The sequence below is a fragment of the Bombina bombina genome, chromosome 1 (genome assembly GCF_027579735.1).
Source record: "Bombina bombina isolate aBomBom1 chromosome 1, aBomBom1.pri, whole genome shotgun sequence".
NCBI lineage: Eukaryota > Metazoa > Chordata > Amphibia > Anura > Bombinatoridae > Bombina > Bombina bombina.
The window spans coordinates 514,507,028-514,519,660 of NC_069499.1; the positions used below are offsets into that span (position 1 = coordinate 514,507,028).

The following is a 12,633-nucleotide window of genomic DNA, read 5'->3' on the forward strand; positions in this document are numbered from 1 at the left end:
ATTTATTTCACTTCAATCAAGATTTTATTATTTTGAAAGCCAGAGTAGGTTTACTCTGATCTTTCCTCTCAAGATTGGGTCTAGCCATTCTCCACGTCAGTCTCTTCAGTAGGGCAGTGGTGGATTTTTAAAGTTAGGAACTTGTGAAGTGGTCTTCGCTGTGTTTTCCTAACATGTTGCTGCCCTGGCATAGAAAGCCAGAGTAGGTTCTTTTTTTCCACAGATCTCTGTGAGGAGTGGCGTCCTCTCATACTGTGTGAGCTGTCCTCCTGCCGGACAGCTGGATGTGCAGGTAAGTGCCTTTTGTCTTCTTGGGCTAAGAGGCTGGCACTGAAGAGGTTAAGTAAGGACTCTAGGAAAATGCTGCACTTAATGTGGGACATAAAATCCTTCATAGAGAAGGTTTTTACTGGCATTGGGCAGGCATGTATGTGACTATGGACTTGGGGTTAAACTCTTTCGCGAGGGGAAGAAGTTAATCCTCTTTTGTGGCTCAGGTTACTTTTCATGTTTTCTTGGATAATTGGAGTTGGATGTTCTTTCCCTAATTATTTGGTTATTTGACATTGTGTTTTCTTAGGGGTTAATCTCCCTTTTTCCTTAAGTGTACCTTATGTTTTCACGTTAAATTAGCAGAGGCTCTGTGGTACAGATAGCGGTTAAGCATTTTTGAGGCTTTTTAATCAGCTTCCAGGTCCTGCTGTGTGTCCGTTAGCAGGGCCGTCTTTAACACAGGGCAAAAGGGCCCAGTCTCTGTTGAGGGGCCCAAGAGTCCTAAAAATAATTTTTATTTTTTTTCATGGTTCATACCCGACTACTGATGTGACATGGGGAACACACACATTCAGTCCTAATACTGTCACAGTCAAAAGTACTCTGCTTATATATTATTATTTTTTTAAAAACTGTGCCAGACCGTGCCAGTGTCATGTGCAATGCCAAGCTATTGCCATGTGCTGTTTTAGATGTGCACTGTGTAGCACTGAATGCAAAGCCCTAACTCGGCATCCAGCCATTCCCACTGCATCAGAAAAGGTCCTACTGGGGTTACCACTGTTACCAAGTAACTGCTTTGGTTATGGGGATTGTTTCTGGGTAGGGCTGACTGCAGGCACATGCAGCAGAAAGCTGGAGCGGCAGGCACATAAGGATTTGAGCATCTGTGCAGCTGCATACACTGCTCTCTTCAGTCTTGAGGCTGTGTGACTCATCTCACACTGTATCCATGCAGCCTTGGACAGACAGCATCCAGTCTGCTGGTCCCCTTAGCCTTGCTCTTTCTGCTGTGGCCCTAAGATCAACTAACTGAACTTTGTTAGAGGAACAGTGCTTTGTAGAAAGGTGTCAGTGGGAAGAATAAGTGAGTGCACACACGCCCCTCCCCATGCAGCATTGTCTAGTGCAGGGTGAGAGGGAACTTGTTCCTAGCAAAGAAGTGATATGTGCTGCTGTGGCTGATGTATAGTGTCATGCTGATACTTCACACATTAATGTAAGGTTTATTTTTATAGTTTTTATTTTCTCTCTGTCTCATATTTTACAGCTTCCCATAGTAGTTCTGCTGTTCTAGTCAGTAAACTTATATTTGTCTGCACCTCCATGCTTCCTCCTCAGTCTTTACCTTGCTTTGCTCCTATTGGCTGCCCTAAATCTCTTTAACCAGGTAACCTCACACCAGAATCACATTCAAAAGAATATTAAATGAATCCACAGTGGAGGAATGTATATATTTATTTACTTATTAGTACTGCTTAAGTCCAGTTTCACATATTGCAATTTATTTCATTTTTTTAAAATGATTAGCCCAGCAGTAGATGATCCACCGCTGGGCTAATAATTAAAAAAAAAAAAAATTGATTTAGTTGTTTTTTGGGATGTTGGGGTGGAGAGCGAAATTGCATGTGGTAGGGGGGCCCAAGAAAATTTTTGCCCAGGGTCCAGTCAATATTAAAGACGGCCCTGTCCGTTAGGAGAGCGTGATATTAAATATGTGGCACCATTCCTATGGACTTCTAAGGAGTTTTACCGCTCTTGGAAAAATCCAGTATAAGTTTAGCAGAGCAGTGTTACTTTAATTACTTGTGCCCTGCTAGAACAGAGACGTCCGTGTCTCTTAGAGTATGTTGTCAATTTCTTTACAATCATAATAGAACATTTTCGGCTTGAAGTGTTCTTTTCTTTGCAGATCATGGCCCCGACTCCTTCTCTGAGAAGTGTGGTGGCGCCATTTTTAGCTCTGGTTGAGCGGCTGCGTGATCCGCTTCGTTATATCAGATGCAAAGGGGGAATTGCTATGTCAAATGAGAGTGCAATGTGTGCATTATTAAAACAGAATTAAACAGCTATGTTTTTTTCAAATGCTAGCATTTTCTTGCTAGCATGTTTAACCTTTACATAGCAAGACCCGTTATTTTTCTGATCCCCTTGTGTGTGCAGTCTTAAAACCTTTAGTTAAGGTTTTTAAGATATTCAGTCATCTCCACTGTTGTTCAGGGTTCTAGTACTCTGTTCCTAAGACATAATTGTTTATGGCTCGTGAGGATCAAATTGTTTTTAGAAGCAGAGCTGTCTCTCACGTTAGAATAATTCTTTTAGAAAAATTAAAGTTATTGTTAAGCCTCATGTCGCTTAGGACTTATTTTAGCCAGAGTATTTGCATATGCAATTTCTGTGCTGCTGTTCACCTAATTATTGAAAGTAAAGATAGGTGTTGCCTCTGAGCCTCATGTCTCCCAGGATGATGCTGTTCAGGCAATGCCACAGTTTTCTCCTTAAACGTCCCAAGCCTTTATGGCGTCACATACAGTGCCCTGCGGTTCCTCTCAATCTCCTGGAGGAGTATTTTTGCCTGCAGATTTTGCAGCTCGGGTATTCTTTGCGATATCTGTGGCTTTATCTGCCTTTCCTTTCTTACAGGGAAATGCAAGAGGACATTTAAAGATTCAGATAGTAAGGTTCCTGCTCCACTTTCTACTACAAAGCTTGGTATCCCTCATAAGGCTGATGAGGTGCATTCGCTAGTAGCTTCTGAATCTCAGATTCGGACAGTATAATTCCTTCATCTGATGATGAAGTGGTCTCCTTCAGATGTATGCCTGAGCACCTTGTGTACTGTTAAAGGAGGTTTTGGCTATTTGAGCGATATCGATACCCCTGTTAACCTTTGAAAGTTTTGTAAACTTTATCATTTCTATAATGTTCCTTCCTAGGAGGAAGTGTTTCTTGATGTGCCTGTTTTTTTTTCCAACAGGAATAGGAGAAGCTAGGGATACTTCTCCCTGTCTCCTGTCCGTTAAAGGATTTTCCTGTCGCCGACTCCATAAAATGAATGGCGCCCTAAGTAGAAGGGAGCTTTTCTACTTGGCTCATAAGAACTTCGATCCATATGGAGGGTAGCTGCTCTTTTTTGGATCCATGGATAAGACGCTGGAGGTTTAATTGTTCATTTAGAGCAATGCCTAATGGTTTAACGGTACAGCCTAGGCTTTATAGTTCTGCAGTTGTAGGTTCAATATTTTATGTTTCCTCCAAATCCATGCTTCTGGCGTTTCCTTTCAAGGATGAGACCTTGTTTGGACTTGGTCTGGCAGAATTATCCTCTGAATTTATGGGTGAAAAAAGGGTTTTCTGCTACACGTCAAGAGAGTAAGTCTAAAGGAAAGTTTTCCTCTTTCTGCAGGGTCAGTCATGTCTTTCGGAATCCAAGCAAACTTAGTCCAATCTAAGATTTCCTCACAGGGACAGATTTATACTTTTAGAGTACCTGCAATCCAGGTATGATGAGAGGCATTCCTTGAACTGGGTTCAGGACCTTCCTCTCTGGGAGTGATAGTTTCAGTCCCAGTCTGGGTACGGAATCTAGGTATTTACCTCAAGTTGCTCAGGTTATGACCTTTAAAGTAGTTTCCATTCTCCTTTGGTTCAAGAAGGCCTGTTCATAACAAACATAGACCTGAAGGATGTGAATTTAATGTTCCCGAGATTCGGGATCTTTTCAAGTTTCTACGTTTCGTCATCCTAGAAAGACTTTTAGGTCTTGGGGTATTGCAAGGGTGCTTTTCTGGACAATATATGGTTCAGGAGTCATCCTTCCTTCAAGCAACTCTCTTTTAAGAGATCTTGTCCTATTTACTTTCCCATGGATAGGAAATGAATATGGAGAAGAGTTCCCTTGTTCCATCTACAAGGGTGATTTATTGAGAACCTTTATTGATTCTCTATCAAATATGGGCAATGGCAGAGAGACTGAGGAAACATAGGAGACGATTTCTAACAAGAGGTCAGATAATCAGGGATTTATTCCTTTTCCTCTCTCTGCAGTCTACTGTCCGGCCAACAGTGAGCTAGTGGTCCGGTAGATAGATTAGCCATCTTGCAACCAGAAGGCTGGGAGTTTGGTTCTAGCTGCAGTTGATTTTACCTTCACTTTTCAGTGACTCAATGTATGGAGGGTATTGGTCTCATAGTTTCCATGGACATCATTCCCTTTGCTATTCTCCATAAAAGGGAGAACATTCAGATCTGGCTCAGAGAGATAGATCTAGATCAGTCGACAAGAGATTCTCTTCCGTACTGGTTTTTCAGGAGTATCTGTCTCAGGGTGCGTGTTTCTGGAGACATTCCTGGGTGATGTGACCTCAGGCGCCAGCCTGCTGGGCTTGGAAGCAGTCTGAGACTTATCTAAGATGCAGGTATTATGGACTCGGAAGTGTCTGCTCTCCACTTTAAGATCTTGGAGTTGAGAGCGATATATAAAGCTTTGATGGCTTGGCCTGAGTCGTTCTTAGCTTGGTTCCAGTCGGACAATATCACCTCAGTGGTTTTCATCAACCACCAGGGAGGAACTTAGAGTTCCTTTGCCATAGAGGGGGTGATTTGGATTGTTCAATGAGCGGAAGCTCACAATAACTCCCTGTCTTCCACTTTCCAAGGGTGGACAATTGGGAATCGGATTTCTGAACAGACAGATATTAACTCCCGGGGAGTGGGCTCTTCATCCAGAGGTGTTCTCTTGGTAAAATTGGGGGTTCCATAGTTGGCTTCTGAGGGCGTTTTGGCAGAATGCCAAGCTTCCAAGGTTTGGTTCATAGTCAAGAGATACTCAGGCCTCTCTGGTAGATGCTCTGGCGGTTCCTTGGGACTTCAGGCTGGCATACCTGTTTCCTCCATTTGCTCTCATTCCACGAGTCATTGCTCGTATCAAACAGGAGAGAGCATCAGTGATTCTAATAGCTCCTGCGTGGCCTCGCAAAATCTGGTATGCAGACCTAGTGTACATGTTGTCTCTCCCACCTTGGAGACTGCCTCTGAGGAAGGACCTTCTGATTCATATGGTCCCTTCCTTCATCCAAATCTCATTTCTCTGAAGCTGACTTCTTGGAGAGTGAACGCTTACTTTTGTCTAAGCGTGTTTTTTTCTGAGTCGGCCTTTAAGACCATGATTCAGGTTTGCATGCTAGTTGCTAGAAAGATTTACCATAAGATATTGCGTAAATATCTTTATTGGTGTGAATCCATGGGTTACTCTGGGAGTAGATTTAGGATTCCTAGGATTTTGTTTTTTCTCCAGGTAGGTCTGGAGAAGGGACCCTGAAGGGTCAGATTTCTGCATTATCTATTTAGCTACAAAGCGTCTGGCGGACGTGCCAGATGTGTACTCTCTTTGTCAGGCCCTGGTCCTTATCAGACCTGTGTTGAAGTCTGTTGCTCCTCCTTGGAGCCTTAACCTTGTTCTTAAAGTTTTGCAACAGGCTTCGTTTGAGTCTTTTCATTCCATAGATATTAAGTTGTTATCTTGGAAATTTTTGTTTAATTATGGCTATCTCTTCTGCTCAGAGAGTGTTAAACCTCTCAGATTTGCAGTGTGATTTGCCTTATCTTATCTTTAATGCTGTTAAGGCGGTTCTTCATACTAAGTTAGGTTTCTTTCCTAAAGTGGTTTCTGACAGAAATATTAATCAGGAAATTGTTGTTCCTTCTCTATGTCCTAGTCCTTTTTCTCATAAAGAACGTTTGTTGCACACCTTGGATGTTGTGTGTGGTTTAAAATTTTGTTTATAGGCGACTAGGATTTTTGATAGTCTTCTGTCCTGTTTGTTTCTTTGAGAAACGTAAAGGTCAGAAAGCTTCTGCTACTTTTTATTCTCTCTGGTTGAGAAGCATAATTCGTTCTGCTTATGAGACTGCTGGTCAGCAGCCTTCTGAGGAAAATATGGCTCATTACATGAGAGCTGTCTCCTCTTCTTGGGCTTTCAAATGAAGTTTCTGTGGTACAGATTTGCATGGCTGCAACTTGGTCCTCTTGCATACTTTTTCCAAATTTTACAAATGTGTTTCTTTTGCCTCGGCTGAGGCTTCTTTTGGGAGAGAGGTTATTCAAGTGGTGGTGCCTTCTGTTTAGGTCTGCCTGTCTTGTCCCTCCCTGTTCATCTGTGTCCTCTAGCTTGGGTATTGATTCCCAACAGTAATTGATGAAGCTGTGGACTAACCATATCTTAGGAAAGAAAACAGGATTTTTGCTTACCTGATAAATCTATTTCTTTCCGGATATGGTGAGTCCACAGCCCCGCCCTTTATTTCAAGACAGCTATTTTTTGTCTAAACCTCAGGCACCTCTACACCTTGTGTTACTCCTTTTTTTCTCCTTTACCTTCGGTCAAATGACTGGAGGTTGTGGGAAGGGAAGTGATACTTAACAGCTTTGATGTGGTTCGCTTTGCCTCCTCCTACTGGCCAGGAGTGATATTCCTAACAGTAATTGATGAAGCCGTGGACTCACCATATCCGGAAAGAAATAGATTTATCAGCTAAGCATAAATCCTGTTTTTCCAATTTGTACTGGGAGGGTTTTTGTTTATTTAGTAAAATGCATACAATATTCATCTAGCAGGTTGATATTACTTCAAGAATGAGTGCAATACTCGATTGGCAGAGCTTTGAATAAATTAACTTCAAATTACCCAGTCAATATGACTCACATTTGAAACTATTTTGGTTTAATTGAATTTAACAAAGATATATTTAGCTATTCGTCTCTATCATTATCGGTATAATTATTCATTATAATGTGTTTGCATTTTAAACTTGCCTTGTTTGTGAAATCTTTAGTGGTGATTTATCTGGCTTTTCAGTTCCACGTAAAACATTGAGGTAAGCTTCCCCACGTCTGATATATTGTTAATGATATATTGTTGTTGTTTTATTCTTAGGGTGGTATTTCACCTTTGGTTAAACTTCTCAATGAAGAATTTGAAGATGTTCTTGTTAATGCTGTAAACTGTATCCAGGTGTTATGTACTAAGAACCCTGCCAATCAAAAAAGTGTCAAAGATCTGGGTGGCATTCCATACTTAGTAGAATTTCTGTCTTCCAAATCAGGTAAATGTAATTTTCAGTTATGCTTCCCATTATTTATTATTGTTCCACTAATCCTCCACTATTTGGTAAATACCAAAACTAAACTACAGACAGTTTTGCTTATTATTAGGACAGTGCTTAATGACAGGAGACTGCTTAGGAACAGTATATACAAAACATATTGAGTATGAAACGAAAATGATAATGATTATGGCCCGGGTGTTTGTTACAGGTTATATTTTTTTGCTTGTCATTATTACCATAATAAATATTTTAGCTTATTCTTATTAATCTGACATGGTTTTCATTCTGTATATAAATTCATACATCTCTAGTTCCCCTAGACACAAGTTTCTTAGGTGCCCCATGCCTTCTGCCCTCCGTAAGAAATTATAAAACTTACAAGGTGATTCGTTTAGCAAAGTGGACAAAAAACACACATTAGTTAAAATTAAGAAAAGAATATTGTATGTACAAAATTAAAATGTTGTTACAAATGTTCAGAGAAAACATTCAGACATACAAAGTACAAAGCAATATGTACAACTGGACAAGCCCTAGAGTAATATTTAAAAATACTACAATGCTATCACATTCCTGTACCCTTTTTTGTGTTATCCAATGTTTAGAATATTTCACGACCTTCCCAGGCTTTATGTTCCTCGATTCATGATCACTGATTTTCTCCTGTGCTCTTATTCTCTGCCGGACAGGGATGATGTTTTTTTAGATGTTTCCCAGGTCTTCTTACGGCAACACCAGTGGCTCAGTGCTCCTGTACTTCAGAGATACTCACTCTCCTGTATATTTAACTGTATATAAAATACCCCTTAGTACATTTCCTCCTGTAACCTGGCCATAGTGTTTGGGGTAATATAGTGAGGCTGATAGTTCCTGACACTCTGTTGTTTTACAGCTGTCAATAGAATTCTCACATGATTCAGGAAAAGTTTCTCAGCAGGCAGAACCTGATATCGTGACGTTTAAATTTAAGTTAGAACATCTCCGCGCCCTGCTTAAGGAGCTACTAACTACTCTTGACGATTGCGACTCTTTGGTAATTCCAGAGAAATTGTGCAAAATGGACAAATTCCTTGAGGTCCCTGTGCACGCTGATGCCTTTCCGATACCCAAGAGGGTGGCGGACATAGTGAACAAGGAGTGGGAGAAGCTAGGTATACCTTTTGTCCCACCTCCTATATTTAAGAAAATGTTCCCCATTGTCGACCCCAGAAGGGACGCATGGCAAACAGTCCCTAAGGTTGAAGGAGCAGTTTCTACGTTGGCCAAGCGCACGACTATTCCCATTGAGGACAGTTGTGCTTTCAAAGATCCTATGGATAAAAAATTGGAAGGATTGCTTAAAAAGATATTTGTTCAGCAAGGTTTCCTTCTTCAGCCAATTTCGTGAATTATTCCTGTCACCACGGCGGCGTCTTTTTGGTTCGAGGAACTAGAAAATTCGCTCAATAAGGAGACTCCATATGAGGAAGTCATGGACAGAATTCACACACTAAAGTTGGCTAATTCCTTTATTTTAGATGCCGCTTTGCAATTAGCGAAATTAGCGGCGAAAAATCCAGGTTTTGCAATTGTAGCGTGCAGAGCGCTTTGGCTAAAATCTTGGTCGGCGGATGTGTCATCCAAGACAAAATTGCTTAATATTCCTTTCAAAGGTAAGACCCTTTTTGGGCCAGAATTGAAGAAGATTATTTCAGACATCACTGGGGGAAAGGGCCATGCCCTCCCACAGGATAGGCCTTTCAAGGCTAAGAACAAATCTAATTTCCGTTCCTTTCGCAACTTCAGGAACGGACCGTCTCCTAACTCTGCAGCCTCTAGACAAGAGGGTAACGCTTCCCAGGCTAAGCCAGCATGGAAACCAATGCAAGGCTGGAACACGGGTAAACAGGCCAAGAAGCCTGCTGCTGCTACCAAGACAGCATGAAGGGGTAGCCCCCGATCCGGGACCGGATCTAGTAGGGGGCAGACTTTCTCTCTTTGGGCAAGAGATGTTCAGGATCCCTGGGCACTAGAAATAGTCTCTCAGGGATATCTTCTAGAATTCAAGGAACTTCCTCCAAGGGGAAGGTTCCACATGTCTCACTTATCTTCAGACCAGATAAAGAGACAGGCATTCTTACATTGCGTAGGAGATCTATTAAAGATGGGAGTGATACACCCAGTTCCAACAGTGGAACAAGGTCAGGGGTTTTACTCAAACCTGTTTGTAGTTCCCAAAAAAGAGGGAACTTTCAGACCAATTCTGGATTTAAAAATTCTAAACAAATTCCTCAGAGTTCCATCGTTCAAAATGGAAACCATTCGAACGATTTTACCAACAATCCAGGAGGGTCAATACATGACTACCGTGGATTTAAAGGATGCGTACCTACATATTCCTATCCACAAAGATCATCATCAGTTCCTAAGGTTCGCCTTTCTGGATAAACATTACCAGTTTGTGGCTCTTCCGTTCGGTTTAGCCACTGCTCCCAGAATTTTCACAAAGGTGCTAGGGTCCCATCTAGTGGTTCTAAGACCGAGGGGCATTGCAGTGGCACCTTACCTAGAAGACATCCTAATCCAAGCGTCGTCCCTTTCCAGATCAAGGGCTCATACAGACATTGTATTAGCTTTTCTCAGGTCTCACGGATGGAAGGTGAACATGGAAAAGAGTTCCCTGTCTCCGTCTACAAGAGTTCCTTTTCTGGGAACAATAATAGATTCTGTAGAAATTAAGATTTTTCTGACAGAGGTCAGAAAATGAAAGCTTCTAAAGGCTTGTCAAGTTCTTCAATCTATTCCTCAGCCAGTGCATGGAAGTAATAGGTTTAATGGTTGCAGCAATGGACGTGGTTCCTTTTGCTCGAATTCATCTAAGACCATTGCAACTGTGCATGCTCAGACAATGGAATGGGGATTATGCAGACTTGTCTCCCCAGATTCAAGTAGACCAGTTAACCAGAGACTCACTCCGTTGGTGGTTGACTCAGGATCACCTGTCTTAGGGAATGAGTTTCCGCAGACCAGAGTGGGTCATTGTCACGACCAACGCCAGTCTATTAGGCTGGGGCGCGGTCTGGGACTCCCTGAAAGCTCAGGGTCTATGGTCTTGGGAAGAGTCTCTTCTCCCGATAAACATCCTGGAACTGAGAGCGATATTCAATGCGCTCCGGGCTTGGCCTCAATTAGCAAAGGCCGGATTCATAAGATTTCAGTCGGACAACATGACGACTGTAGCTTACATCAATCATCAGGGAAGAGTTCCTTGGCGATGAGAGAGGTATCCAAGATCATCAAATGGGCGGAGGATCACTCCTGCCATCTATCTGCAATTCACATCTAAGGAGTAGACAACTGGGAGGCGGATTATTTGAGTCGTCAGACTTTCCATCCGGGGGAGTGGGAACTTCACCCGGAGGTCTTTGCCCAGTTAACTCAATTATGGGGCATTCCAGACATGGATCTGATGGCGTCTCGTCAGAACTTCAAGGTTCCTCGCTACGGGTCCAGATCCAGGGATCCCAAGGCGACACTGGTGGATGCATTAGTGGCGCCTTGGTCGTTCAACCTAGCTTATGTGTTTCCACCGTTTCCTCTCCTTCCAAGGCTCGTAGCCAGGATCAAACAGGAGAAGGCCTCGGTGATTGTGATAGCTCCTGCGTGGCCATGCAGGACTTGGTATGCAGACCTGGTGAATATGTCATCGGCTCCACCATGGAAGCTACCTTTGAGACAGGATCTTCTAGTACAAGGTCCATTCGAACATCCAAATCTAGTCTCTCTACAGCTGACTGCTTGGAAATTGAACGCTTGATTTTATCTAAGCGTGGGTTTTCAGATTCAGTTATAGATACTCTGGTCCAAGCCAGAAAACCTGTGACTAGGAAAATTTACCATAAAATATGGAAAAAATATATCTGTTGGTGTGAATCCAAGGGATTCTCTTAGAGTAAAATTAAAATTCCTAAGATTCTTTCCTTTCTCCAAGAGGGTTTGGATAAAGGGTTATCAGCGAGTTCTCTAAAAGGACATATATCTGCTTTGTCAGTTTTGTTACACAAACGCCTGGCAGCTGTGCCAGATGTACAAGCTTTTGTACAGGCCTTAGTCAGAATCAAGCCTGTTTACAGACTCATGACTCCTCCATGGAGTCTAAATTTAGTTCTTTCAGTTCTTCAAGGGGTTCCGTTTGAACCTCTACATTCCATAGATATTAAGTTACTATCTTGGAAAGTTCTGTTTTGGTTGCTATTTCTTCTGCTAGAAGAGTTTCTGAATTGTCTGCTTTGCAGTGTGATCCACCCTATCTGGTATTCCATGCAGATAAGGTTGTTTTGCGTACCAAACCTGGTTTTCTTCCAAAGGTGGTTTCCAACAGGAATATTAACCAGGAAATAGTTGTTCCTTCTCTGTGTCCGAATCCAGTTTCGAAGAAGGAACGTTTGTTACACAATTTAGATGTGGTCTGTGCTTTAAAATTCTATTTAGATGCAACAAAGGATTTCAGACAGACTTCATCTTTGTTTGTCGTTTATTCTGGTAAGAGGAGAGGACAGAAAGCTACTGCTACCTCTCTTTCTTTATGGCTGAAAAGCATCATCCGATTGGCTTATGAGACTGCCGGACGGCAGCCTCCTGAACGAATTACAGCTCACTCTACTAGAGCTGTGGCTTCCACATGGGCCTTCAAGAACGAGGCTTCTGTTGATCAGATATGTAAGGCAGCGACTTGGTCTTCTCTGCACACTTTTGCCAAATTTTACAAATTCGATACTTATGCTTCTTCGGAGGCTATTTTTGGGAGAAAGGTTTTGCAAGCCGTGGTGCCTTCCATTTAGGTAACCTGACTTGTTCCCTCCCTTCATCCGTGTCCTAAAGCTTTGATATTGGTTCCCACAAGTAAGGATGAAGCCGTGGACCGGACACACCAATGTAGGAGAAAACAGAATTTATGCTTACCTGATAAATTTCTTTCTCCTACGGTGTGTCCGGTCCACGGCCCGCCCTGGCTTTTAGTCAGGTTTCACATTTTTTCTTTCTATACACTACAGTCACCACGGCACCCTATAGTTTCTCCTTTTTCTCCTAACCGTTGGTCGAATGACTGGGGGGCGGAGCCAGAGGGGAGGCTATATGGGCAGCTTTTGCTGTGCTCTCTTTGCCATTTCCTGTAAGCATGATTAAGTGACAGTAGTCACGAAACGTCGCTCTATCTTTTGTCAATAAAGATACTTTTTTAAGCAAATTGTGCTGTGGACATTCCCATGTTGC

At 42.3% G+C, this 12,633-nt stretch overlaps 1 protein-coding gene across 1 annotated transcript in view; it reads left to right on the plus strand.

The window, feature by feature from the left end:
* The window catches only part of ANKAR (ankyrin and armadillo repeat containing), a 510,409-nt gene that overhangs the window by 164,274 nt on the left and 333,502 nt on the right, over window positions 1-12,633 (plus strand). The window contains exon 11 of the mRNA XM_053698605.1: window positions 7,209-7,377. Within this exon, the coding sequence (XP_053554580.1) occupies window positions 7,209-7,377 (169 nt within the window). The remainder of the gene's footprint in view (window positions 1-7,208; window positions 7,378-12,633) is intronic.